The 27,500-nt window shown below is 42.8% G+C and overlaps 1 protein-coding gene across 3 annotated transcripts in view; it reads right to left on the bottom strand.

The window, feature by feature from the left end:
• Positions 1 to 27,500, bottom strand: part of LOC111868864 — a 359,329-nt gene that overhangs the window by 84,925 nt on the left and 246,904 nt on the right. For all 3 annotated transcript variants that reach the window (XM_023859902.2, XM_023859903.2, XM_023859904.2), the window contains one exon: positions 19,339 to 19,448. In XM_023859902.2, the coding sequence (XP_023715670.1) occupies positions 19,339 to 19,448 (110 nt within the window). The remainder of the gene's footprint in view (positions 1 to 19,338; positions 19,449 to 27,500) is intronic.

Here is a 27,500-nt window from a genome sequence, read left to right as displayed (position 1 = left end):
TTAAAATAACCACAGCACCCGGTAAACTGTTTCCCAGCCTGCTGTGCCTCCAACAGCCGTTCCCTATTAACGGCTTCTAACATTGCAGATTCTTCAGCTTCCCGCGCTCAAGTCCTATCTTCACACTCGTCCGTGCAGAACTAAACTCAACTATCAACTGTACTGTATCGTCAACTCTTCTCAGCCTCCCTTGCAGATCTGGAATGAACTGCCACCCCTCAACTGACAACGGAACTGGTAACTTGTCTTCAAGACAAGTCCTCGGCGCTGACCACATAGAAAACGCCGTTATTCTATTGTTGCGTGCATGTGTACCCTGTAATTGCCCAGAAACGGCCGTTTGTTTATACGCCTCTTGCATAGTAACGGATGTCCTCGTTTTTGTTTCAAAGCCTTTGCCTAGCAACGGTTCTATACGCCACGATATGCGAAGTACATGAACACGTACCCTGATCACAGGGAGAATGACGGAAGAGTTCCGGGTTCGTGTCTTACTGACCTGGAAAGCAAACAGGAACGCTATCCCAAAGAATCGTAATACACGTAGCTAAATTAAACGCATTTCGGAGTTCCGAATGACGAGCGTTCCACTTAGCAAAAATGTACTGACGTGAGATTAAGTCTATGTACCAGCAAAATAAAAAAGTGGGGAAAAACTTGAAATTTATTGAGTTTATGTTCACGAAGGGGCGATAAGAACCAAAATAAAAAAAGGAAAAGAAAACAACGACCTAACTAAATCTACAGGAACTGAACATGAAATAACTTTCGGTAGCGAAACATTGCTTGCTACGAAGCAAGTTTATTGGTTATGTCAGCTTTACCTTTATGCCCGTTCTATTTTGAGCCGACTGACATGTCCATCTGATATATCAATAAGGCAGACTGTCATTTAGATGACTGACGTCGGGGGGGGGGGTGTAAGTGCAGACCGATGTTAAATGGGTTGCTTACATCCCGGCGCGATCTCAAACTAGAGATAAGTTCTCCACTGCGTATTAACAGCACATGAAATAGTGATTCGACCAATCTACCACAATTTAATGGGATTGTTTAGAATATGTATATATTTTACGAGCTATCAGATTGTCACTTGACATGTTGCACGCCGTCTTCACAGACAACTTCTGTTGGAGCGCACGGTAAAGACAAAGAATTCACGAAGAGTGTATTCCTTACTGAACAAACTTTATGAATGTTAGATCTGAGGTTCTCACAGCTACGACAACGAAGGGTAGTATTTTTGGGATATCATGCCATGTAATACGGTAGAAGCCCGACGTTTCGGAAGAACGTACTGCCTCAATCGTCGAAGAGTAAGACAGGCAAGAAATCACCTAGGAATACAAAGCTGCTGTTTTCTCGCTTGGATTACTCTTTGACCCTGAGGATGAAGGCAATAAGTCTCTTCGAAACGTTACTGGATCAAACGGCGTCATATCTAAATTGATTCGTCCGGAGATGACATTGCGGTTTTATATTGGAAAGATGTCGGGTTTGTATCTCCGACGGGACACCAGCTGTCATGAAGCTTTCCATTGGTTTCCTCAGTCCTCCAGGCAGATGTTGCGATAGTACCTGAAATGAGTCATCAATGCTTCCTTCAAAATCCTCCTACCATCCGACTCCGTTTATTATCGATAATGAAATGTTGTGACGTAACTTATGAAGGACACACATGCCAGAAGATACACGCGGTAGAGTAGTTGGTTAACGCACTATGCTACGAGCCGGAAGGTCGCGGGTTCGATTCTATATGAGGTTACTGGATTTTTATATCGACCTAATCCTTCCAGCCGCATTATAGACTTGGGGTCGACTCAGCCTCTAACAAAGGGTGGAGGGTAAACGACGGTCTGCGCGTGAGGATGACAACCTCACCGCCATCTGTGAGCTGATTGTCTAGAAAATGTGGAAGCCTCGACGTCTCAGAACCCTATGGGCCTCCACGGCTTGCTACAGAGGCAGGTTACATGCCAGAAGATAATACACTTCAATCTAGGATGAATCACACGTAAGTTGGTATTGTTTCCGGCAGCACTGATTTCACTTAGCTTCTGTCGGCGCTCAGATAGAACTAGGAGGAGGCGGGGGTGACAATCCGCCTGCTGAAGGCCTAGTCACAAAAAAAGAAAAACCCGGGCAACTCTGTAAATGACGCGAGACATGCAGACCGACTGATCGGTTTGTTTGACTGTAAGTGGCTGACCGTATTTCTTACAGACACGCGAATGTGGCAGCCGGAAGACAGCGTATGACGTCATCCTTGTGTTATCAGCAAGCTCTACCTCTTGATTGTAACATCAGATGCTTTGTTAACTGACATCAATACATCTTTTCCACTTCATTATTACGTAACTACTGTCCTAGCAGCAGAAAGTTGATAACATTCATAACAGAGAATACGAGTGCAATATTTTTAAATATCTGAACTTTTACTATGAAATAAACAGAGGCTGATGGGAGGGATTTATGAATTATGCGCGTTGAGATAGGTTCAGGTGCCATGATGTACATACTAAGTTTCATAAAGGGGCCTTGCCATAGCTCAAGCGGTTAGTCGCTGGCTTTCCATCACGGCAGCCCGGGTTCGACCACGGGTCTATTCAAGTGGGATTTGTGGTGGACAAAGTGGCGCTGGGGCAGGTTTTCTCCGAGTATTTCCGGTTCCCCTGCCAATCTTCATTCCACCAATTGCTCCACAATCACCCTCACCTATCATCTGGGGCTGGTACAATAGGCCAGAATTGGCCGTAGTACAAGAGACTTAATCCCACCCCACTAGCAATAAAAAAATTAATCCCACCCCACTAGCAATAAAGAAAGTTTCATAAAGATTGGTTCAGCCGTTCAAGTGTTGATAAGGGGACACACAGACAGCATGCTGATCGCATAAGCCTACTACTGCTGTACTCTACAGTCTGAGTTCCTGAGACCGACAATAAACAATTATAGAAATAAATAATTATAATAATGTTTGGGGTATATCTTATAAAAAAATGTAACATTTCGGAACTCTTACAAGAGACACTCCGAGTACCGGGAGTGGCGACCCTGCCCAGGTCTCACTGGCCCTGTGGTTAGAACCGGTAAGGACCCTTCCCAGAGTTAAATGGCGGGGTATACAGGACTCGTTAGCCGCAGAAGCCAACCTGTCAAAGGGATGGAAACTGTGAACAAAAACCCTGGCCCTCCCGGAGAGGCGGTTCTGCAACAGGCTGATAACCTGCTCAAGTAAAAAAAGAGTTACTCATAATTATAAAAGATGTTCTTTGAGGACGGAACGGGCTAACAAGTTCAATCTTCGCAGATGTTTCGGCAGCTGGATATTTTTCCTTCTTCAGGTGTAAAAGACAGAAGGATGTTACTCATTTGGGCCCATCAGAAGAAGCCAGTCTCATTCGCTGGTCAAGGCCCTTCTAATAAGACATAAGCGTGAATCTCCTCTCTTTTACACCTGACGACTGAAACTTGTCCAGCTTCTGAAACGTTGTATATATGAAATATAACAAAACTCCGTGGATTTAGTCCGGCTGGAAGAGTGACCAATCGAGTCAGATCCTCGGCAGGAACCAGATATTCTTCCAGTGGTCTCTTTTCGACATGATACTGTACAGGCTGTCAGACGTAAACTGATATTCTTCCGAAACGTCGGTGAAATCATACTGCACTGCAAGGCGTCGCACGTGACACAATCCTCCGAAAGGTTGTTGGAGTTCTACCGGCGTCACATCCCAGAAGATGGTGGCCTGTGACGGTCTCAAGCACAAGACATTTTTCTGCAGAATGTGACGTGCTCACAGTGGTGGTTCCTGGTACATACTGCCCTGTAGCCCTTTAAAAATCAATCGAAGCTTCTGGATAAATTATCACTTCCACATTCAGGGTAGAAGAAGAAGCCAAGCAAGAAACCAACATGAAGCAGGTAGCAAAAAACTGTGTTTCATCCCATAAGACAGAACCCTTGAAGAAATATTTGTGTTCCCCAAGCGTCCTGGCTGATTCTGGAGCGTACTCAGCTCTCTATTCAACGGATATAGCTGGTTCTTCCCCAGGGATAAGCCTGCCGAAGGGTGAAGCCAATCGCTCGCCTTCACCCAGTACTGAGGTTTGATAATACGTGGAGCTATACCTCTATTGCCCCATACGGCTCTACAGTTTGGTGCTTAATAAAGCACAGGCTCTACATTAAATTATCCTCGGTCCCTCCGGGAAAGTTCGAGGACAATGTCTCAGCACAGGCTACCTCATTTCCTTTCTAATCCTCTCCAATTCATTTTTCACTAACCCCACACCCCACCATCGTTGGGGGCTATGCCTTTGAATGCAGTAGACGGTGAAAGTGTCCCTGGGCTTAACTAATTAAGCACTACACTATGAAGAGTTATTAGGGAGAGGATGTTTATATTGTGGCGTGTAAACCCGTCGCTAGGCAAAGAAGTCGAAACGAGCGACGAGTACAGCTGTTGCTATGCAACAGGCGAATAAATAAGCGGCCGTTTGTGAGCAACGACTCCGTAAACATGTTCTAGCGGAAACGAACACGCACACAACGATAGAAGAACGTGTTTTCGATGTGGTACGCGCCAAGAAGTTATAAAGAAGAGAGTTGGGACATTCTAGTTATTTGAGGTTTGGCTTTCATCTGTGTTCTGCAAGGCAGATTGAAAAGAGACGGGAATATATTTGAGTTGACAGTTAGCTAGAGTTCTGCACGGGCCGCTGTGATAAGAGGACCTGAGCTCGAGACGCTGAAGAATCTGAACTGTTAGAAGCCGTTGCTAGGGTAATGATATTGGCGACACAGCAGGCTGGAAAAAGACTTAGCGAGTGTGGAGATCAGAGATAGCGCTGTAATTACTTGTAGTTCCGAGTGGTGCGTACAAGTGATCAATAAATTCATTCACAAATCCACACCCCGTCTACAGTCACACGCCCCTAAATGTGTGACAATATCGATATATTCTTGACATCGGCACTAGCTGGAGGTTAGTGATCAGCCCCACGCCCTGGCCGCATTACCCCCGAAGAAAGAGACCCAGATACCTAATGGATGGGAGAGTGGGTGTGTATTAGGACCTGTGTGGACGAAGTGGAGAGGTTGAAAATCTTACGCATACCGGGACCCGAACTCCGACTCCTTGGCGGGCCCGTAGCCAGTCGTGAATTTCACAGATTTCTAGTAGAGTCTAAATGTCTTAATAACACGAAAAGTGATTCAGGCTGACTTGTTGCTAGCTTTCGTGCGAGTGATGCCAATTAATTAATTATTTGTTTGCCTGCAATCGGTTGCATGTTATGCTGGTAACCTACCCACCAGGAACAGTCTAACTGCGTGCAGTCCGGCTGTATGCTGACCTTTCTGAAAAGTGAGGGGGATTTTGCACAGATAATGTTCTGTAACAGCAGGTCTCAGTTACCGAGCGGTCTGGGGCTCTTACACGACTTTCAGCTGCCCGACGACTGGAATCTTGGTTTCGAATCCAATTCGGGGAAATGTGAATGTGTCCTCGTGTTTCTGTGTTGTGTGACTAGAATCCTGGTGACAGGCCGATAAATTCTGGATTTGTAGGATCTGAAGTTCTCACAGCGGTGGTTATCTCCTGGGATATAGCGCCGTACTGTCCGTTAAAAAAAAAAAAAACATGTCACCTCTATCTTCAGGGTCCTAGAATATGTCTAGCAAGAAACCAGCGTGCAAACCTTCTCTGCTTGCCACTCGCTTTCACTCTGATTTATTTATTGGCTTATAATTTGACCCTGAATATGGAAGCAATAAATTCCTCCGAAACGTCGGTAACTTTGAACGCACTACACGGCGTTATATCCCAGAGGATAATAGTCTAATTACTGGGTTTGAACAGGCTAGAGCGTTATTAAAGCAAGGCTGAATGAGCATTCGATAATTTTTACTCTACACAGACTAATCAGGGGGAGAGATGTCCCATTCTGTATTTTGGTGGGAAAGTATCCTTCTGCTAATATCCTCCATGGTACAGTCTTCTACCCTGAAGATGAAAGCAACATTTTCCTCGCGCCGTAATTTAGTTGGTTGAGGCACTCTGACGCAGGCCGAAGGTTACTGGATATTTTATTTGACCTAATCCTTCCAGCCGCACTATGGCCCAGGAGTCGCCTCAGCCTCTGACAGATATGAGTACCAGGAATCTTCCTGGAGGTTAAAGGGCGGTTGGCGTGTAAGGCTGACAACCTCACCGCCATCTGTGAGCCGATTGACTAGAGAATGTGGGAGCCTAGACGTCTCTCAACCTTATGGGCCTCCACGGCCTGTTATAGGGAGAGCGTGTATATGACGTCATGTTTCAGAAGACAGCAGTCCTCATACAGACCATGAGAACAGTAGCCTCAACCGAACACGGAGAGAATTTTAGCCGTTTATTAACAAAACGCTAGAAGACAGGTTTGTATGTGACACGGGACTGGTTAGAATAATTTCGCATATTATATATTACTCGACAACATTATCAGGAGACGGTATACTTTTTCTTAACTGGCCAATAACCATATAAATCATTCACATTTACTTCCTCAAGAAGTATATATATAGCATTATGGTTATCGGGGCATGATAGCTACTTACAGTTCTCGAAATTTCTACTCCTTTCTTTGCTACAATGCCTAAGGAAACATTAATCATTCGTTGCGTTTATTCTGTCACGTGACATGTCAAGGAATTGTATGGCCGCTGAATAGCGACAAAAGACGATGACAAGTGGCGGATTGAGGGTAACTTTCAGTAATTCAGAAATGGAATAAATAGGTTTGCTACAGCGAACTTACTCTAACAGCTAAATGATGTTATAAAGACTTGCTGCTGTATTGTGAAAAGAAAGGAGCCAGAATAGCTCAGTCGGAATAGCGACGGGCTGGACGGCAGGGGTTCGGGTCCCCGCAGGAGAAAAATATATTTTCTTCTCCATAGCTTCCATTGACCGAGATGTCGGAGTTCGAGTCCCAGTAGGGTAAAAAACTTTATGTCTTCTCCTCATTGTCCAGACCGGCTCTAGAATCCACCCAGCCCCTAACCAATGGGTACCAGGGGCTCTTCCTCGGGAGTACAACGGCCGGTGACTGAAGCTGACCACTCACCTCCAACTAGTGCCGAGGTCAAGAAAATGTGGATCTGTACATCCACTCCCCCATACATCCATAGCGTCCATTCCTAATCTGGGGCCCACCCAGCCTCCAATCCAATGGGTACCGGAGATTTCTCGGGGTGATAAAGTGGCCGGGGCATGAAGCTGATCATTCACATATATCTAGTGCTGAGGCCAAGAACACGTGGATCTATACTTCCACTCCCCCATACGTCTTCAATGCACAGTGGTTAATTAGTTAATTATAAGGATGGCTTTACCTTGTAATGTGGTAACAGGAATGCTGACATATATAGTGTAACCTCGGCAACCCGAACTGATTCACGGTATCATAAAAGAAAGAAATAAGCACATCAACAAATTAGAAATTTCATTTAAAAATCAGTTTCTTGCAGTAAAAACGGATTCTTGTGCAACATCACCAGCAACATAGTTTTCCATCAACCTATGGGGAATTTTATTTGCTCCATACACCTTTCAGTGGCCTTCAAGAGGAAGTGTCCTTCACATGCGGTTTCAACACATTACAGTCGCGAAGCGCTTCAACGTCTGTACGAGAATTATTCTGGACATTGGACGCAACTGTGAAGCCTAGTTCCCTGGCCTGCACGGTCACCTGACTTGAATCTTCTAGATTCTTTTCCCTCTGGGGAAAAATTCTAAGAAAACCAAGCTCCACGCCATTAAATTCTATACAACAGAGGAACTCCGCTATCGAATTCGATAATTTTCAAGTGAAGTAAAGAGACAGTCGGAATTTTCTGTTTCGCGCAGAGCTAAGTTGTGTTGTGTCCGTGAACGTGGAGGCCATTTAGATCATCTCTTGAAAGAAAGTGGGGCACGCGGTAGCGTGGTTGCTTAAACACTATACTACAAGCCAGACGGTAGCGGGTTCGAGTCCCGATGAGGTGGATTTTTTTTTTTCAATTTACCTAATCCTTCCAGTAGCACTATAGCCCTGGGGTCGACTCAGCCTCTAACAGAAATGAGTACCAAGAATATTCCTGGGGTAAAGGGCGGCCGGTGCGTAAAACTGACAACTTCACCGCCATGTGTGAACCGAAAATCTAGAAAATATAGGAGCCTCGATGTCTCACAACCCTATGAACCTCCACGGCCTGTTACGGGGATACCTTTAATTTTACCTTGTAATAAAGTAAAATAGTCAGGTAATTAACTACTCTTTTGTTTGTTTTCATCTTACACACAACCCGGTAAACTTAGGGAGTACTTAAGGCGTGACTATGGATGTTAAAATCACAACAGTTGTAAGGTTTTAAGAAGTGTTCTCAATGTATACATTCGTACGGGAGTTTTTACTTATTTTGATATTCAGTCACATCCTGTAAAATATGATACACTGCCTAAAACAAAAGCACAAATATGAACACCAATCACTAATCACATACGGAGCGCATTTACAGAATCGTGACTTGGTCTTCAAGTAAATAATCCAGCCTTAATATAGCTGTGAAGTGACTTGAATATTTATTACTTGGTGATATTTTCGAGCATAAACTTTTTATTTCTTTTCAGGTCCTTATAAGACCCTTTTCTTTACACAGCGACCTCTAGCGTCAGTATTGATCGAGTATAAAGAAAGAAAGATTACAGGTCATCAAACATGGCGTCGAATGCATAATACTTAAGTCGTATTGTGAGAAATAAAAGTCGATTCGATTTGATCATACGAGAGAGTTTTATAAAGAAGGCACACAACGAACACCTCACTCTCACTAGATGTAGTCACTTTATAAGTGAGAGTGCGGGATACTTACTGCTAAGATATCCAAAGATATCAGCTTTTTACTGTACAAACAGTGTGTAATATTTCCTGACTCTGATACAAGGCGCGCACTCAGTATGGTTGTAAACTTGGCTGCCTGCACACCGGACCAGCATTTCAGGAATTATAGTACAAGTTTTATGGCCCATAATCAATTATGTACAATCATAAAATAAAATTACATTACGTGAATCTATCTCAGTTATTTAAGATATTGACGAATACATTAATAAAATATATATACGTAGCCTAAACATTAGAATAAGTTACCGAACATGCTGATGTAGACAAACTTTAGTAGATACTGAAGGGTTCTGACGTTGATGTAGAATGCACGGAATTAGTTTCTTTTTGGATTGTGTTCCTCGTCCGGTATTCTAAAAACTAGAGGACACAACGTTTCGGAAACTGGATCTGTTTCCGTCGTCAGGTGAGAAGCAAGACACCTACTCTGTTGGGCCCCTTCGAAAGAGGTAATCTGAGTCCAGTGATTGAGATGAGCTCATTCTAAGGGGCCCAACTTTACTTTGAACACTGTCACTGTCCCCCGGAGTCACCATGCAACTCTCACGACAACAACAACAACATAGTTATTGTAATTACTTTGTATAGATTATAATAAGTGGCTTCGATGGTTGTCATCTCCCTTCATCGCCCTCCCTTGCATAATGACGGTAATACTTAAGTAATTATCAGCCTGTAATGACTCACCACATTATGTAAGCTTCTTATCTGCCAGATTGCTTTTTAATGCGTACATTGGAAGTGTCATACAGCGTATCTGAGCCCTAAGGATTACTGAGTATGTATGTCCTTATTGAGATTAAAAGGTCATTTTATAACATTAGGTTTTCCCAGCAACCCCTCACCAGTAACCTTACATAGGACAGGATTCTGATATTCTAGAAAGACTGAATTTCTGAATTTAAATCAGAATTAAAATTGTATAATTACGTCAGCTGTTTATCAGTGGATACCGAAATTCTGAGTCACTGCAGTGAATAACGCTCTTATGTATCGTTTGAACTGAGTACACAAAAAGAACATTTTCCCTCGCCGGTTCGTCTGTTCACATAGTTAATTATATTTTGGCGTATAGACCTGTTGCCAAGCGATGACTCTCTAAACAGCGGCCGTTGCTAGGTAACGCCCGCAACATACACGCGCGGAACTATAGAACATCGGTGTTATGCGACCAATTTGTAAGCAATAGATTGTAAGCACGCATGTAGAGCAATTAAGTTTTTATTGAAAATGGTGTTTTCTATTCGGTGCGAGCAAAGTGGTTATATAGAAGACAACTGGGGCATTCAGGTTATTTGAAGGTTGGCAGTTCAGTTGAGTACTGCAAGAGAGGCTAAGAAGAGATGGTGCTATAGTTGAGAGTTGAGTTCTGCACGGGAGGCTGTGAAGATAGAACCTGAACGCGTGAAGCTGAAGAAACTCCATTGTTAGAAGCCGTTACCATGGAACGGCTGTTGATACAAGAGGCTACAAAAAGGCTTAGCGGATGCTGTGGTGATTTTCAAAACGTGGAGAATAGCGAATACAGATGTTCAATAAATCCATTTACCAATCCGAATCCCTTCTATAGTCACACATTTCTGAACTGCGATAATATATATTATATATAACATATATATTATGTAATCATTTTTCTTTTGCTAATGTATGATGCTTTCGACACTAGCCGCGCGGTCTAAGGCGTGTACTGTCTTCGCTACCTCGGACGCTGAGATCGTGGATTCGAATCCCACACAAGATATGGACGTTTGGTGTGTGTATGTGTTTATTCTGTGTTTAGTTAGAGGCCTTGCGACTGGCTGATCCCCCGTCCAAGGAGTCCTACCGACTGTATAACGATGATTACAGAACTGAAGAAGAAGCCTTGGCCCTGAAGGGGCTGGAAGGGCCAGTGAAGAAGAACGTGTGAAGCTCCAAGTAACTGTTGCTTGTGGCCGCGCCCTGGCTCAAGCGGTTAGTCGATGGCCTCCCACCGCGGCGGTCCGGGTTCGATCCCGGGTCTGATGAAGTGGGATTTGTGGTGGACAAAGTGGCGCTGGGGCGAGATTTCTTCAAGTACTTCGGTTTCCCCTACCAATCTTTATTCCATCAAATTCGCCATCATCATAATCACCCGGGGCAGGCTACAATAGGCCAATCAGTGGCCACCGTGCCGAGTGGACCCAGCTGGACTCCACCCCCCACTAAGAGAATTAAAAAAAAAACTAGTGTATGTAGCATCGAATGAATAATGAACTGTAGAGAATATGAGAGGAAACGGTCATGGCTAAATTTAGGGTAGGTCTACTATCCTGGAATTTGCTTCGAGAGACTTAAGAAAAATCACGAAAAATGTCAGTAGGGATGTCTGTTTCTGTAGGCAGATTCTAGTTGAGCGCATCCAGACACTAGTCTGCAGTGTTGCCACTACACTGTCCCGCTCGGCGACTGTGATCGCTCCTTTGCACGAAAGCAACGCTACGAGCCCTTGATAAGAATGACAGGTGGAATGTTTCTTGGGTTATTTAACAACGTTTATAAAGCACGTGTTTTATATTTATATGAGGGTATGAACCAGAGAAATGTGTAACAAAGTATCTGTGGTCTGTTTAGGGGTACTACCCGAGTACTTTCCTTCCTACCTAGCTACCTGCCCACCCAATCACCCACTTATCTATCTATCTATCTATCTATCTATCTATCTATCTATCTATCTATCTATCTATCTGAGTTCTTTGTTAGACCTTGGCCGATTTTTCAGTTTCTTGATCCTACAAACAGTCGGCAGGACTCCTTGGACTAGGGATCAGCCCGTCGCAAGGCCGCTACCTGCACACAGGACAACACAAACATAGAATAAACGCATATACACACCAAACATCCATGCTTCGAGTGGGATTCGAACCCATGATTTGTTTGCCGTACGACCTCCTTTTCATACTAGAGCGACCAAATACATTTCTTTGCTCTCCAACTGTCGTACGGTAGATGTCGCATGTCGTCAAGTATGAGAGCTAAGACTACACTTTATATTCTGCTACTTGATGCGACAAGAACCGTACGGACGTCGTACGACCGATGTCGCTGTGTGTGTTCCTAGCCTTAGACCGCGCAGCCATTGTGATCGTATACGAATTGGAAAGTCACTAAGGTCACTAATGACCTCAGAAGCTGGAATTCGAGCCACGGAACAGGAAGCAAAGACCCAGCCATCTGACCGCGACGTCTAGTTACAAGAGACGAAGTATGTTGACGGGAGCCGCCACTGATAACACGGTCGTTAAGACAGTGAGGAGACGCTGTTGATCAGAGGTGGTCGGGTTTCGCTGTATGTTTTCTTATGTTGTAGATTCCGTCGTCATTTGTTGGCCGGTATGCCTACCTGCCGGTCGCTTGGAACTTGCCCTCTCTAACGACCTTAATGATTTTATAATAAGGCTTCCACCCCTTCCCCTCCTATCTCCTTTCACCGTTTTTTTTTTTGTGGGGCGTTTCAGTCCCGTAATGGCCAGAAGCGCCCTTGACCTAAACGTGGAATACGTTTGAACCTCTTATGTGATTTATTTGCGCTACTCCTGGCTTTATCTCATGACCTGAATGAGATATAAAAATGGGGGAGCAATTTAGGCAACCTTGATAATGCGAAAATGAAATAGCTTTTCATTTGTTGTAAATTCCAAGAAATATGCAGACGTGACAGCTGATCAGAATCAAACTCGTTGCCCTTCCTCTTATCAAGATCGCACTTACTCTTCCTCTGCTTACACCAGTAGTCACTGTGTGAGCTGGCATTTCAATTATGGACGCATTCCATTATGTCACCATGATATCTGGCGGATAAAGAAAAATTATAAGAAGTCCACTCGTGCATTCATGCAGACATTCCAAGGAGCTTGCATATATTTTGAAGTTGGTATAGCGACGAGCTGATCACCTGTCAAAAGAGTCCTATTATCTCTAAAAATGATCATGAAACTGAGAAATCAGCCCTCTGCTCCAAAGTGGAGCCAGAGGAGGAAAATTATCTTTGGTACTCTTGAAAAAAGAGCGAAAAAATAAGAAGCACAAAATGCGTCATCTCAGGAAAATTAGTGCACGCGTATGTCTTCAAGACGAAGCAGTTGTGAGCCAGTCCACATATTTTCACTGGAGCATTCGCGCTTCGGTACCTGCCAGTAGTTTTGTCGGATGATGGATTATAGAAATTTAAAGATTAATAACGAATAAATTACCGAAAGTCAGCTCCACAAAAATTTCAATCCTTTTTACCATATTTTCCTTATTTTTGAAAAAAAAAAAATAAAACGCACTTATGCCATCTCCATGCTCTCTGTGTGCCTGTGTGTCTGTGTATCCCCAATATCAAATTTGAATCGCTGAACCAATCTTTATGAAACTCTGTATCTATAACATTGCACCAGATCCTAATTCAACGGCTTACTTCATAAATCCCTTCCATTAGTCTGTGTGTCTATATTGTGTATCCTCTTATTATTGCTAGGAAACGGCTCTATAAAAATCCCGCTATCTTTGCTAAGAAACGGCTCGGTAACAACGTTACTGAAGAAACGAATACACGTGCAATAATATAATATTTTTTGACGCGTCGTTTTCTATGCGGTCCGTGTTATATTAAGGAAAGAAGGCGAACTTCTTGCTTAAAACATATATGTATGTATTTTAATCAAAACACTCAATATATTTTTCCCTTTGGCGCTACAGGTCCAATTTGGGCTTTGGCTTACCTCCATGAAATTCTCCGTCTGACTTCGGTTTACTAAATATTAGACATTCGGTAGAACTCCTTGGGCGGATGATCAGCTCCTCACAAGAATTCTACCTGTACATAAACACAGCAAAACGCACACACGCACACACACACACATAAACACTGAAAATTCATACCTTGTGTGGGATTCGAACCCACGATCCCGGCTTCCGAGAGAGCGAAGACAGTACATGCCTTAGACCGCTAGGCTACCGTGAGCTGTGGAAATATACTAGCTACTGTCAATTCGGCATTATGGCGTGGTGCTTAAGTAAGCAAAGCAGGTCAACTTTGCCCTTTAACTAAGTCCCATTCATTTGATTAACTCCCATTTAATCGACTGAACTGTTTACAAAAATAATCTTCTTAGAGTAGTACATTTCCGTCTTAAATTATACACTTAAATCAAATGTTACCCCGAACTTTCGTTTCAAAACAATCAGGCGACGCCTGGTAACTCGTAGTGCAAGCTGACAATCAGATGTTCGTGATTGTATCATAATTTCTGAAGACGTGAACTGATACACGTGAGATGCTGTACAAGCCTTGTAAGAGTTGAGGGTCTCACGTGGGTGGTTATAAAGAGTTATATCTTCTGGAATATATTCTGTGTGTTCCGCTGAAAGTCAACTTATATTTCGCAGAGACTTTTCGCCTCCATTTTCAGGGTCGAAGAATAAGCAGAAAGCCATGATGGGGCCCACGTAAAATTACTGTTGTCAGATTTTAAGAATGGGATTTGCTGACAAATTTTGGTTAAATTTTACAGTATCAGATTTGTTGAAAATGTATCCAGCTCTTCCTATTTCTTACACTCAGATCTGGTGAAGTTGTGAGTGCACTCTCCATCACAGTACTTCTCACAGTTCGCTTGAACATACCGTATGGGCTACAGCTCAGTTTGGTCACTCATTTTCTGTGCATCTTGGATCATAGTTTGTAAACCATTGCAAATTGTATGATTCGAGATGTATCACGGTCTCCCCTACTGATATTTATTTCTTGCAGAGTGAAAGTTCGAAAAAATATTTCTTTAATTAATTCAGTTAAGACGTAGCTAAGATCTTATTCAGGAGAAAATTTAGGGGGGATTGAATTCAGGTAATAATTGCTACCATTCAGCCCAGAACCTTTCGTCTTCCCGTCTGCTGTCTAAAACATAAAAATTACATTACATAAAACTATAATTTTGCCTTTGGATGTGCATGGGTGTGAAATGTTATATCTGACATTAAAGGAGGAATACAGACTGAGGGTGTCTGAGAACAGGGTGCTGAGGAGAATATTTGGACCGAAGAGGGATGAAATAGTAAGAGGCTGGAGAAAACTGCATAATGAGGAGCTTCATAACTTGTACTCTTCTCCAAGTATAATTAGAATGATCAAGTCAAGGAGGATGAGAAGGACAGGGCATGTAGCACGCATGGGGAGAAGAGGAATACATGTAAGATTTCGGTGGGAAACGCAGAAGGAAAGAGACCACTAAGTAGACCAAGACGAAAGTGGGAAGATAATAATAAAATTAATCTTGGAGGGATAAGATGGGGTGGTATGGACTGGATTTATCTGGCTCAGGATAGGGACCAGTGGAGGGCTCCTCTGGACACGGTATAACATTTTGGGAAATTTTTGAGTAGCAGGACAACCGACGGCTTCTCAAGAAGGGCTCAGCTCCATGACGTAACTGAGCTAATAGATATATTTCTGTTACTTTTCTTTACGAACGCTCTCCAAAAATAATACGCACAAACATTAATTGTCCTTGCGAGATTCGAAACATTCTCCCTTAGTGTTCGAATGGTATGCATGAGACGTTTCAGTAAGGACGCGCAAACAAAGGGGCGGAGTAAAAACACCCCCTGTGGCCCGCATCGTTAACGTGAGTCAGTGTAAAAGCATGAACTCACCGATCAGTTAGGTCTTGTACTTTTTGTTGTATCAATCCAAGTTGATAAATGAAGCATTCGCTTTTTCTTTACTCCTCGGGGACCAGAACTTTAGAGTAATGTGACATTGTCATGCAAGGCGGATTGAGATGTGCGTAGCATCAAAATTTAATTATTATTTAAAGGTTTATGGGTACACAAGCCACATGCTAATGGCTGCGGCTCTATAAGATCTGGAGAACATGTTGATGGCTCAATAAAACATAATTGGGCGTTGTTGGTGTAAGCAGCGCCACAACATACAGACGGCAGGACTACACACTACAGCACGTTGCTAGTGCCGAAAATTGCCACGAGTGAAATCTGGCAAAGGCTCAGGCGAGACCGTCGCGATGCTCCAGTGAAGATACTCATGAAAACCTCTTAAAATATGTAAGATTTGAGGTTTTAGCGGCGGTTAACGTGAAGAATGCCGTCTTCTTGGATGTGGTGCCGTGTAGATAATGTTAACCGACGTTTCGGAGGCGATACGTTCCTTCGAAACGTCGGTTAATACAATATCTACACGGCGCCATATCGCAGAAGACGACATTCCTCTCAAAATATAATGGTGATAAAACTGACACCTCTTTCCTCTAGACTCGAAACTCCATCGTTCGATTCCCGAGTTCAGATCCAACTAGTGCCATGAATGTCACTCAGCACATTTCCAATTTGCACGTGGAAGTATAAGTCAGAAAATGGCTTAAGACCTCATATGCCGTATTACACGTGACATTAGTGGTCTCAGCGTTAACTTATTGTAGATATAAATCTACTGTCGAAAATTTAATGAACACCAATTTTAAGACTCTAGATACCAAAAGGAGGCTTTTAAATCTGTGGGGGCCCGTCTTGCTGATGGTAGGACGTGAGGCCTCGAAAACATTAAATATTAATTTTGGTACAGAGAAGTCACTTACACAGCAATATTCCCGAATTCTAAATAACGGTTTCTCAAGGATGATGCATTACAATCGAATTTCTACTAGGGTAGGACAACTGTAAGCCTGTAAGGAATTACAGAAATATAATATTTAGAAAATTCTTACTATCCTTAAATTTTTCAGAATTTACATAAAACATTTAAAGGCCAATGGTCACTATATGTATCACCGCCTTTAACACACCAAACCTTTGCATTCTCGCCACAGAGCGTGTTTGTGTGTTTCATATGGTTCTCATAAAAAAAAATAGCGACTCTTTCCCTAAACAGCAATAACCGGTTTGTCTTTATAGTGGAGACGTCATGTGTTTCCCGTGAGGTACGAACTGAATACTTATATATTATTCAGAAGTAATTCAATCTTCAAAGGGCTAAAGGGCTATGAATATATACGGTTGGAAGAAATTCGCAAAACAGTAAATATTCCAAAAATTGTTTCTTGTTACTTTGCCTATTATACGAAGCGTAAAAATGCTTCAAACCAAAGTCATTGATGTTATTTGAATAAACATGTCACATTCCATTAAAGAGTTAAAAAAATAGGCAGAAACTGATCTGATCTTGTTAAGTAGGTTTGACATTACACTCTTACAGAACAAACAAAAAAAAATTGTGCAATGCCTAACGTAGAAAACAATTCTAAATATAATTTCATCTCCCCATTTAGACTACTATATGATCTGCCCCTATCTGCCACTTTGATTTCATAAACCAGCGTTAACTTACAAATTTAGTTGGAAAATTAATATCATTATGAATAAAATACCTTTATTCTATACTTTGCGCAGGCGTCCAAGCCTTTGTCATGCAAGCAATATCAGAATTTTTTCAAAGAAGGGTTGGGAACAGCCCCGAAATACACTGACAAGTTAATGTTTAAGCTGCTTATATTTCAGCTGGTCGCTCTGGATTATTTGGGGGGAAGAATAATTTCTTAAAATAATTTTATTCCTCTATTTTGATTGACATTTTGCATTACTTCCTTAGTTTATTAATTTTTTTATGTTCTCTTTCACAAAAACCCAAAGAAGGGGCCAGCTACCTGGCTCCCTCCCCCTTCACGGCGGCCAATGCTTTGGTCCTTAATTTTATTTTAATATTTATTTGAACAACCGACAAAACTTCCTGTATAAACAACAAAAACCTTGTAAGACTCTCATTTCTCAGGACAAAACATACAAATGCGGGTATGTACATATTCCGGGCATAACTGCGATCCGAACTCGAGTTTCTGATATACGAGAAGCCTTAGGTAGGCCGTACACTGGCATGCGTCAAGATATGTAACAGTCAAGACACAATGACGCAAAGAAAGGAGCACAGTTGAAACGAATGAGATTATGAAAACCTGCGCACACCGGTCTGAGTCAACATGCTGACGAATCACGAATGAAGCAAGACTGCGTATTTTGTCTCATGTCTTGATGCTTGTCTTGACGCAGTTGGTTTGCGGCCGCCCTTAGACCGATAGACTACTGGGACCAGCAAAACAAACGTCCGAATATATTGGGCACTGAATGATTAGTAAGCCGGTCACGGTAGCCGAGCGGTCTAAGGCATGTACTGTCTTCGCTCGCTCGGAAACTGGGATCGTGGGCTTGAATCCCACTCAGGGCATGGATGTTTAGTTTGTGTGTGTGTGCGTTTTAGTGTGTTTGTGTACAGGTAGAGGCCTTGCGACGAGCTGATCACCCGCCCAAGGAGTCCTACCGAATGTGTAAGCTCTAGAAAAAAACCGAAGTGAACGGAGAAGTTCATGGAGGTAGGCCTAGGCCCACTGGGGCTATAGTGCCAAGGAAAAAAAAGGGGGGGGGGAAGAATAATCAGTAAGTCTGCAATCGATTTCATCTAGAAAGTATCTGTCAAAATCTGCCTGTAATAGAACCTTAATATTTCCTAGAGTCCATCACAATCAATCAGCGGAGTACAGTAAACATTCTACATATATACAGAAGTTAATAGCGTGAGGGGATGTCAGAAGGTGAGAGCAGATACCGCAAATCTCTTCTCGCCGGCTAAATTGGACGGAACGAGAGCTCGTCAGGTGAGCGGTCCATTAATCATTGTTTGATGGGAGCTTCTATCTGTCAGTGGAACATGATGTCTACATGCCTGGCTGGGAGGGAGCATCGCATTCAATAAACAGGCGTATATACAGGGTGATTCTACATTATTGTCGGGGTTTCCGTGGCCTATATGAAAGTGTAACTCAGAACCTTCTATTACGTTTAAAGTCAATACTGCAGAATGACAAACAACTTCAACACACGCGCCTTTCTTGGCACATAAGGTCTGAAAATTAGATACAATGGAAACACGGACAGTAATTTAGGATCACCCTGTATATAGAACTCAGAATTTACATGCTTGTTTCTGATATTTTAGTTCAACATTACGTAGACATGGGTTCTTAGTAATTAATTATTAGACTGTACATATACAAGTCTTCTTATGTGCTGTTCGAGAATCAGAGATCTTAAAAGCCAAACATAAGAAAACTCATTCCTGAAATATTACGCTTCCGCAAATAAAAAATATTTTTTGAATTCTGGGATCTCACGACGGCGTTTCCTGGGTTGTAATGCCATGTAGTTTTGAAAGATTCAGGGATTTCGGAGCAAGTTATTGCCTCCATCTTCAGGGTAGGATATACAAGCCAGAAATGAACAGAAGCAGGAGGTAGGTGTTGGTTGGCTGTGGTAGATAACGGAGGTTCTGTGAGGCAGAAGACAGCTACGACAACTGCAAAATGCTGAAATGTATCGGATTTGGAAAGGTGTGAGGGCACATACCTGTAGGAACATTTCGCCGTCCAGCAGCGTGTGATCGTACGTCGTGAGATCTCTGTTCCTGAACTGTGCTTCGTGGTGGAGCCCGTCCTCCTTGTCCTTGTGCATCACCACTGCAACACACATCAACATCATCACATAACTGTAACAGAACATGTATGGGTTTTTTTATTAACACTTTAAATAAAAAAACAAGGAACATAAAAAGCTGAAATTTGGAACATGTACTTTGGGAAAACCGAGGGTGTGCACCTCTGGCACATGTTTTCATTATTACGTCCCATATGTTCACGGGCTGCAATGAAGAGATGTAGATATAAGCGATATTCCAATGTGGAATGAAAAATTCCGCCAGCAACAGCAACAATCAGATGCAGTATTTGTAGAAGGTAAATTTGTCCCTGGTCGATCACAGTGGCCGCGAACTGTCTTCACCCACTCGAACACTTGGATCGTGGGTTCGAATCCGTCATGGATGTCTGTGTGCTTTTATTCTGCGATTATGTTGTTCTTTGTGTGGGTAGTGGCCTTGCGACGCGCTGATCCCCCGTCCAAGGCGTCTTGCCGTCTGTTAAAAGATCAAGAAACTGAGAAAGTGGCCAAGGTCCAACAGAAGGGCTGTAGAGCTTAACTAATTAAACACCACGCCATAATGATGTATGGGGAGAGGATGTATAGATCCACATATTCATCACCTCGGCATTGGTTGGAGGTGAGTGGTAAGCTTCCTGCCCCGGCCGCTTTACTCCCGGGTAAAGAGCCACCGGTACTCATTGGATAGGGGGCTAGGTGGGCCCCAGAGCCGGTATAAATAAAGTAGAGAGAAGAAAAATCTTGCTCCTAAGGGAACTCGAACACCGACCCCTCGGTCGTCTAGTCCGTAGCCCGTACGAACCCTAGTTTTAACACTAAGAAATGTGGATCTGTTTGTGAGGTTATGTTATCTTGTGTTCAAGGTGTAAGCCTAATGCAAATACACTGTCGCAGATTTTCTTGAACAAACCTTCGCTGTCTCGAATTACACGACTTGCAGTTGCACGTCTTCAGGAATCTGACGAACTTGCCAAGAAATGTCCATGTAAGTTTGCCGTTTTGGTGTTCTGAGTTCAATCAAACCGGTAGCCTAACCCAAGTCAAGACGTGTGGGATTTCTGATGAACAAAGTGGCACTGTGGAAGGTTTTCTCCTAGTACTTCGATTTCCCCTGCCAAATCTCATTTCATTTACTGCTCCAAGACGTAGCTGGGTGGATAATATTAAAATGGTTCTTAGAGGGATGCTACAGGGTGTTATGGACTGGATTGATCTGGCTCAGTATAGGAATACGGTTGCACAAAATATTAGGAAATTCTTGAGTAGCTGAGCGACTGGCGGCTTCTCAACTAGGACTCAGCTCCATAGTTAGTTATTCATTGATCATCCTGTCACGGACGCCGTGTAGTCTGATCCGCTGACATAGTGTTCTAATATGTTGGGTGTCCATCTACCAGACAACACGAAGTCATAATCTAGAATACCGCAATTTGAATTTTAACCGCCTTGTAATCTAAAAAACTTAGAATAGATTTTCATGTTACCGTGTTGAATGTGTTCAGATTGTTGCCCTGTAATTTGACACTGCGTAGTTCAATATTTCGATCTTAGACCCTGAAGATGGAGGCAACAAATTCAACCGAAACGTTAGTACCCACCTTCAAGATTACACTGAGACAAACATACTAATTGATATTTTGGTGTGAGAGCAGATATTTTTCAGTTGGTATAACGATCAAGCTAAGGACTGGATGACTGAGGAGTCAAGGTTCGATTCACAGTAAGGGTAAGAGATTTTTCTTTGCTCCAAACCGTCCAGACGGGCTCTGGGGCCCACGCACTCTGTCCAATGTTTACCGGGGGTGTGGGGGTTGCTTTCCCCGCGAGTAAAGCGGCTGGGACGTGAAGCTTACCACGCACCGCCACTTACTGTCGAGGTCAAGAATGGTTGAGCTAAACCTCCACTTCCGATAAGTCTTCACCACGTGGTGCTTAATTAATTAAACCTAGAGGAAACTGTGCCCGTACCTTCAAAGATTAAAACAGTGGTCGACTGAAATCCCTACTCTTTACCTGAAGAAGATAAGAGGAAAGGCACGTGGATACCTGTTGAAAGAGTTCTGAACACGTGACAAGGCAAGTGCACCATTTCGGTAGAGGATTACAAAGTCTAAAGCAGACAGCGATGTTCTATAGCACCTGCCAATTTGAGGATAGTCTTAAACGATTCAATGGACATCTTAATTGGTTTATTATAGGGAGAAGCTCAGCTTGTTCTGGCATTGTCACCCTTACTCAGCACTTTTACAAACGTTTACATGCTTGCCTTCACAACTGATATTAATTAACCCGACTTGGCAGGTGCTCGGTCAGTGGGTCGACAAGGGGTTACAAAAGAAATGGACCTTATATGGTCTTCATGCCTGCACTTTTATGGTTTATTATTGGGTACATTATTCGACCCTGAAAATGGAAGTGGTATGTTCATGCGAAACTTCGAGTTATGTCCGAACAACACAGCATCACAAACCAGAAGATCGTACTCTTCACAGTCAAAACCGTGAGGGCTTGAATTCCGAGTAGATTATGCAGTATCGCCTTTTTAAATGTGTTAAAATATATTGTAATATTTTAGTGACTATACATGGGGTTTAGATTGTAATTGGATTTACTATATAGTTATAACTACCAACCACAGGTAATTATAAAGCTGTCGCTAACCTACCCACTCTACAATTCACTAGAGCATACGCTGATTTTTCTCAGTTCGTCTTAACTAGCCGTTGCTAGGTTACGGCTCAGATTCCGTGATCAGCGGCTCCTGTCCTAGCTGGCTGGCGAATGTCTCCAAATTAACCCATGGTTCCAACTCCCTCACATTCTTCTCTCACTAAAAGTCAGAGTCAAAGTCAAAGTTATGTTACCCCCGACTGTCAGTCAGCCAGTCTGTCTTTGTGTCAAGCACCCAGTTGGAGCCCAAAATCGGATTTGTTTTACTGTCAGATAGTTGCGGTTTGCTGAAGTGGAACGCCCTCTCTGACGAGAGGGAGGATCTGTCTTTTACAATTGATGCTTGTCTTCGCCTGCGCAGTCATTCTCGAGTCTGAGTCCAAGAGGGGGGGGGTCTCATGACCCCATTTTACTGTCTCAGATTCGAGACTCCCCCAACCTGGAGGGCCAGGTACCCGTATTTATATTCCCCAAGAAGAGGGTGGCTCAATTATAGCCCCCAGGCACAGGGTTCCCTTTCCGTCGCCTCTTACGACTCACAGGGCTACGGTGGAGGTATTCGAACCCCGCCTCCATGTGGGAGTCCTTCATCAATAAAAAGTCAAATTCAAAATCAAAGTTACTTTACCACTGGCGGTTTACCGCCAGTCAGTCTTGGGGTCAAGCCCCTGGAGACCCCTCGACCAGAGATTCCTTTTTTTCAACTGAATCCTTGCGGTCATAGTCCTCATTTAACATCCTCTCTGACGATAAGATGGGTTTGTCTCTTATGAACAGGCTTCGCCTTTCGTCAAGTGTACGTATCGTACATATAGTGTGTTATTGAAAATTTGTCCTTGTGTACTATATACAAGACCTCTGTCAGTCCATGCTTTACAAAGCAGATCATGCTTTTCTTACTTATCTTATGCTACAACGGCAGCTTAGTTACTTAAACGGTAGTAAGTTTGACCACCGCTAAGTTTAAGCCTCATATATTTTCTATGTCTGGTTTCACCTTGTCCTATACGGCGAACACGTTCGTTACCATGCTTTTGTTTGACTTCTGCTTATTGCCTGCACAATTTTGTTAATATCTAATCTAATCTAATCTAATCTAATCTAATCGTATACATATAGAAGGTTGAAAGCTGTGTACAAATCGCGGACCGGTGCGCATCTTGGAGAATTTACAATGGTGCGCAGAACCTTTCTTTACATGCTCTACTTGCCACGTACTTTCACGCTGGTATCTTGTTTGATCTTCGTCGCTGAAGATGGATATGTCGCTTGTCTTTCAAAGGATTGCACGGCGCTATATCCAAGAAGAGAGAACTCTTCATAACCACCGCTGTGAGAACCTCAGATCCTACACGGCGCTATATCCCAGAAGATAGAACTCTTCATAGCCACCGCTGTGAGAACCTCAGATCCTACACGGCGCTATATCCCAGAAGATAGAACTCTTCATAGCCACCGCTGTGAGAACCTCAGATCCTACACGGCGCTATATCCCAGAAGACAGAGCTCTTCATAACCACCGCTGTGAGAACCTCAGATCTTACATGGCGCTATATCCCAGAAGACAGAGCTCTTCATAACCACCGCTGTGAGAACCTCAGATCCTACATAGCGCTATAGCCCAGAAGACGGATCTCTTCATAACCACCGCTGTGAGAACCTCAGATCCTACATGGCGCTATATCCCAGAAGACAGAGCTCTTCATAACCACCGCTGTGAGAACCTCAGATCCTACATGGCGCTATATCCCAGAAGACAGAGCTCTTCATAACTACTGCTGTGAGAACCTCAGGTCCTACACAGCGCTATATCCCAGAAGACAAAACTCCTCATAACCACCGCTGTGAGAACCTCAGATCCTACACAGCGCTATATCCCAGAAGACAGAACTCTTCATAACCACCACTGTGAGAACCTCAGATCCTACACAGCGCTATATCCCAGAAGACAGAGCTCTTCATAACCACCGCTGTGAGAACCTCAGATCCTACAAGTTAAATTTGCTTCTAGCTTCTTCACTGTTTGCTTTTCATGTTTTCGAGTGGGGAAATAGACGAATTATATTTCTTCACGGTATGATATACCAAAGACAGTGCTTAGCGGTGGCTACTAATTCACGTACGTCTCCTGTCAACTCCTATGAATACGAACAGGCAACTGTTGCGAATTGAAGTTGCTTGTTGTTGCCTGTGAGTGAATTAACATGAAGTCATTAACAGCATACGGCCTATAAGCACAGACAGGATCGGAGGTGGGAATGAGGAAGGGTGAGTGGAGAATCAAGCGTCATATGGGGGATGATAAAGCAGAGAGGGATGTAGCGTGTGAGAACTGAGGCATAAAATGCACCAAAACGTGAAGCAAATTTACATGGCACATATGTTCGCGGTGGCGAGATGCAATCAGCTAGCCTGCTGTAGAGCTGCCTCAGCACACACCACTGTCCATAATGACGTCATATCTGTAACATCCGCGCAGCCCGAACTTCAAACCGAGCAAGTCGTCACAACTGGCAGCGGTACAGACTTGTACCGGGCAAATGTCCGACTCGAAACTCGCCCGGGTCATCGACTACCATCGTTAATATCTTCTGTGGTTTTCCTCAGTTCCTACAGGCAAATAAATGGGGAAGTAACTCCATGCGTCAGAGTTACTTTAAGAAGCTTATAATTACTTTGTTTGTTTACTTCTCTGCATAAACATGTTTTCCTCCAGCGCTTACTTTTAATTAGTTTTTGACTTTATGTTGTGTTTGTCCATAATGTGATTACCAGTATCTACACGGTGCTCTGTCTGTAATTGGCTTGTGGTTGTTGACTCGGCACATAAATAATAAATAACTGAATTGAATTACTCACTCTATCAAGAAACTCCAAGTAATTCATGCAACCGTATTTCAATGCTATCTTCTTATCTATCCCTTGGTCTCTCTGGTTATCTCTTTTCTCCAGGTTTTCCTAACAAAAATTTGGATGCATTCCTCTGATGTATTACATTTCTCATCCATTTAAATCTCCCGGATTTCAACTTACTAATAATATCTGACAAGGAGTAAGTGTTGTGAATCCTTCCTCCTAGGTTAAAATATTCACTTCAGCACAATGTCATCAGATAGCTTCAATCTACTGTCTATTTCTCCAATATGTGAGATTAATTTGTTCATATTAATGCAAAACTAGAGACAAAATTGCACATTCTAAACTTTGTCCTTAGTAACTCATCATTTCTACGTTGAGATATGTGGATCTTTAAGTGTCATATGTACTGTTCGCAGCGTCATTAAAGTGACAAAATGAGGAAGGTACGAGAAATGGGGTAGAGGAGGAATTAAAATAAAATTTTTGGTAGGAAACCCTGAAAGAAAGAGATCACTTGTAATACTGCGGATTTAATGATGGGATAACATCAAAGCGGATCTTAAATAAGTAGGATATGAAGGAATGGACTGGATTCATCCGGCTCAGGATAGGTATCAGTGTCGGGTGCCTGTGAATGTGTTAATGGACGTTTGGATTTCATAACATGCCTAGCTGAACAACTGTCAGTTTCTTCAGTTCCTGAAGGACTCTGTTTCATGGAGCGAGTTAATGAATTAGTTATACTCAAGACAATCAAAATATACACGTATTATTTGCTCAAAACTGTACCCAGCGCTATTATCTAAAAATACGTTTCCCGGTACTCTCAAGCTCCGTCTCAATCTCACGTTCGAAACCTGAAATGCACGCACAGATGTGAGATACTTGACTTTTGGTAGGATTGCCATATGCATGAATTGTTTGCCGGTACGCTTTAATACTTTCCCAGCACGTTTTAGATGTTTGCAGGTAATCATCAATTGCTTGCCGGTATGCTTCAATATTTTTCCGGTACACTTCAATTTTCTGCTAGAGCAGAGACTTTTTTTTCAGTACGTTTTATTTGTTTATCGGTAATTATTAATTGTTTGCCGGTACCCCTAAATTTTCTGCTAGAACAAAGATTTTTTCCGGTACGTTTTACTTGCTTGCCGGTATGCCTAATTGTTTGTCCCTACTAAAGCAAGTTCTGAGTACATAAATTCTGGTCGCTAATTTGGACTCTGTAGTAGCAGCACTCTGAAGATTTCTTAGGACTGTGGACGGTTTTAATACCATAGCACAAGGTCAGGTGTTACCAGGCCCGACGGTTGGCCCTAGTCCCTCTGTTCATTAAGTCTGATTGCTTCTGATTACTGTCTCCTGCCTTAAAACTCTACTAAGAAAATTACCGTCCCCTCTCTCTCTCTCTGATGTAAGTTTGAATTTCATTTTAATTTGCAAGCTGTGCCTTTTATAAGGTTCAGCAAGTGAGTGCGCCCAATTACACCACGTGATGGATAGCCGCATCTGTCTACTTTTAAAAACAAGTCATCATAAGGAAAAAAGAGACCTTGTCAATAATATGACGCACTGACCCGTTGCTGGGTGACCCTGTAAACATTGGCCGTTGCTAGGTAATAGCAGCACGCAACAATAGAGGAGGTGTCACGATGTGACGCGTACAGCCGTGGCTAAGGAGCGGCCGCAGCTTATACATGCGCAGTGACGTCACGCAACAACAGAATAGGTAATGCAGTCAGGCGATTTCCGAAGGTCCGGGCCGAGACTCTTAGCTAGGCAACTGCGTGGTAACGTACCTCTAAAACAATAGTGGGGCTGTGTTTTCTGTGCTGTGTGGTCCGTGCCGAGGGATTTTAAGAGAGTCGAATTCCGAGGCTAGCAGCTGTAGGAGTACAAAAGGGTACAGGGTGTTCAACAGAGTACCAGAATGAGGAATGAAAGAGTGTAAGAGAGCTGTTAGTAAGAGATAGCCACGGGAAGTTAGTAATTGAAAGAGAATTAGAAGTCAGCCTGTGAAGACTTAGTGTGTGATTAGAAGATTTAGTCACAGTGAGACTGTTTTAATTCCGTTACCAGGATACGACTAGTGAAGACTGGGAATCCTAGCGCGTGTGTAACGTTGAATTGTAAATTGTGTACGTCAGGGATAGCATTGTATTGTTTGCAAGTACGAGTTGATTGTATAAGGTGTTAATAAATCCAATCATCCAATTCAGAAGCCCGTATTATTAGTCATGGAACCCCGGACAAATTACAATATCTTCACCATTCAATGTTCGGTTTGTAAGAAAGAGCCGCCATTTGAAGATGGAAATATTACGTACATTTCTTTGATAAAGCTAATGTTTCCTCATGTAACTGAGATATGCAGTCTTGGAGGTGCAAATCCTTTTCGTGTTCGTTTCTTATTTGAATATTAAACATCTATGTTGGATTCTTATTAGCCTTATTTCAAATAAATCAAGACCGAATTTCTTCAAAATAATATAAGTAAAATTTCAGTTCGTACCTCACAGGAAATACATTATATGTGTATCTCC

This window comes from Cryptotermes secundus, unplaced genomic scaffold (genome assembly GCF_002891405.2).
Source record: "Cryptotermes secundus unplaced genomic scaffold, Csec_1.0 scaffold523, whole genome shotgun sequence".
In the NCBI taxonomy this organism is placed as follows: domain Eukaryota; kingdom Metazoa; phylum Arthropoda; class Insecta; order Blattodea; family Kalotermitidae; genus Cryptotermes; species Cryptotermes secundus.
Note: the sequence above shows the minus strand (reverse complement) of the source record. Positions and strands in the feature narration are given on the sequence as shown.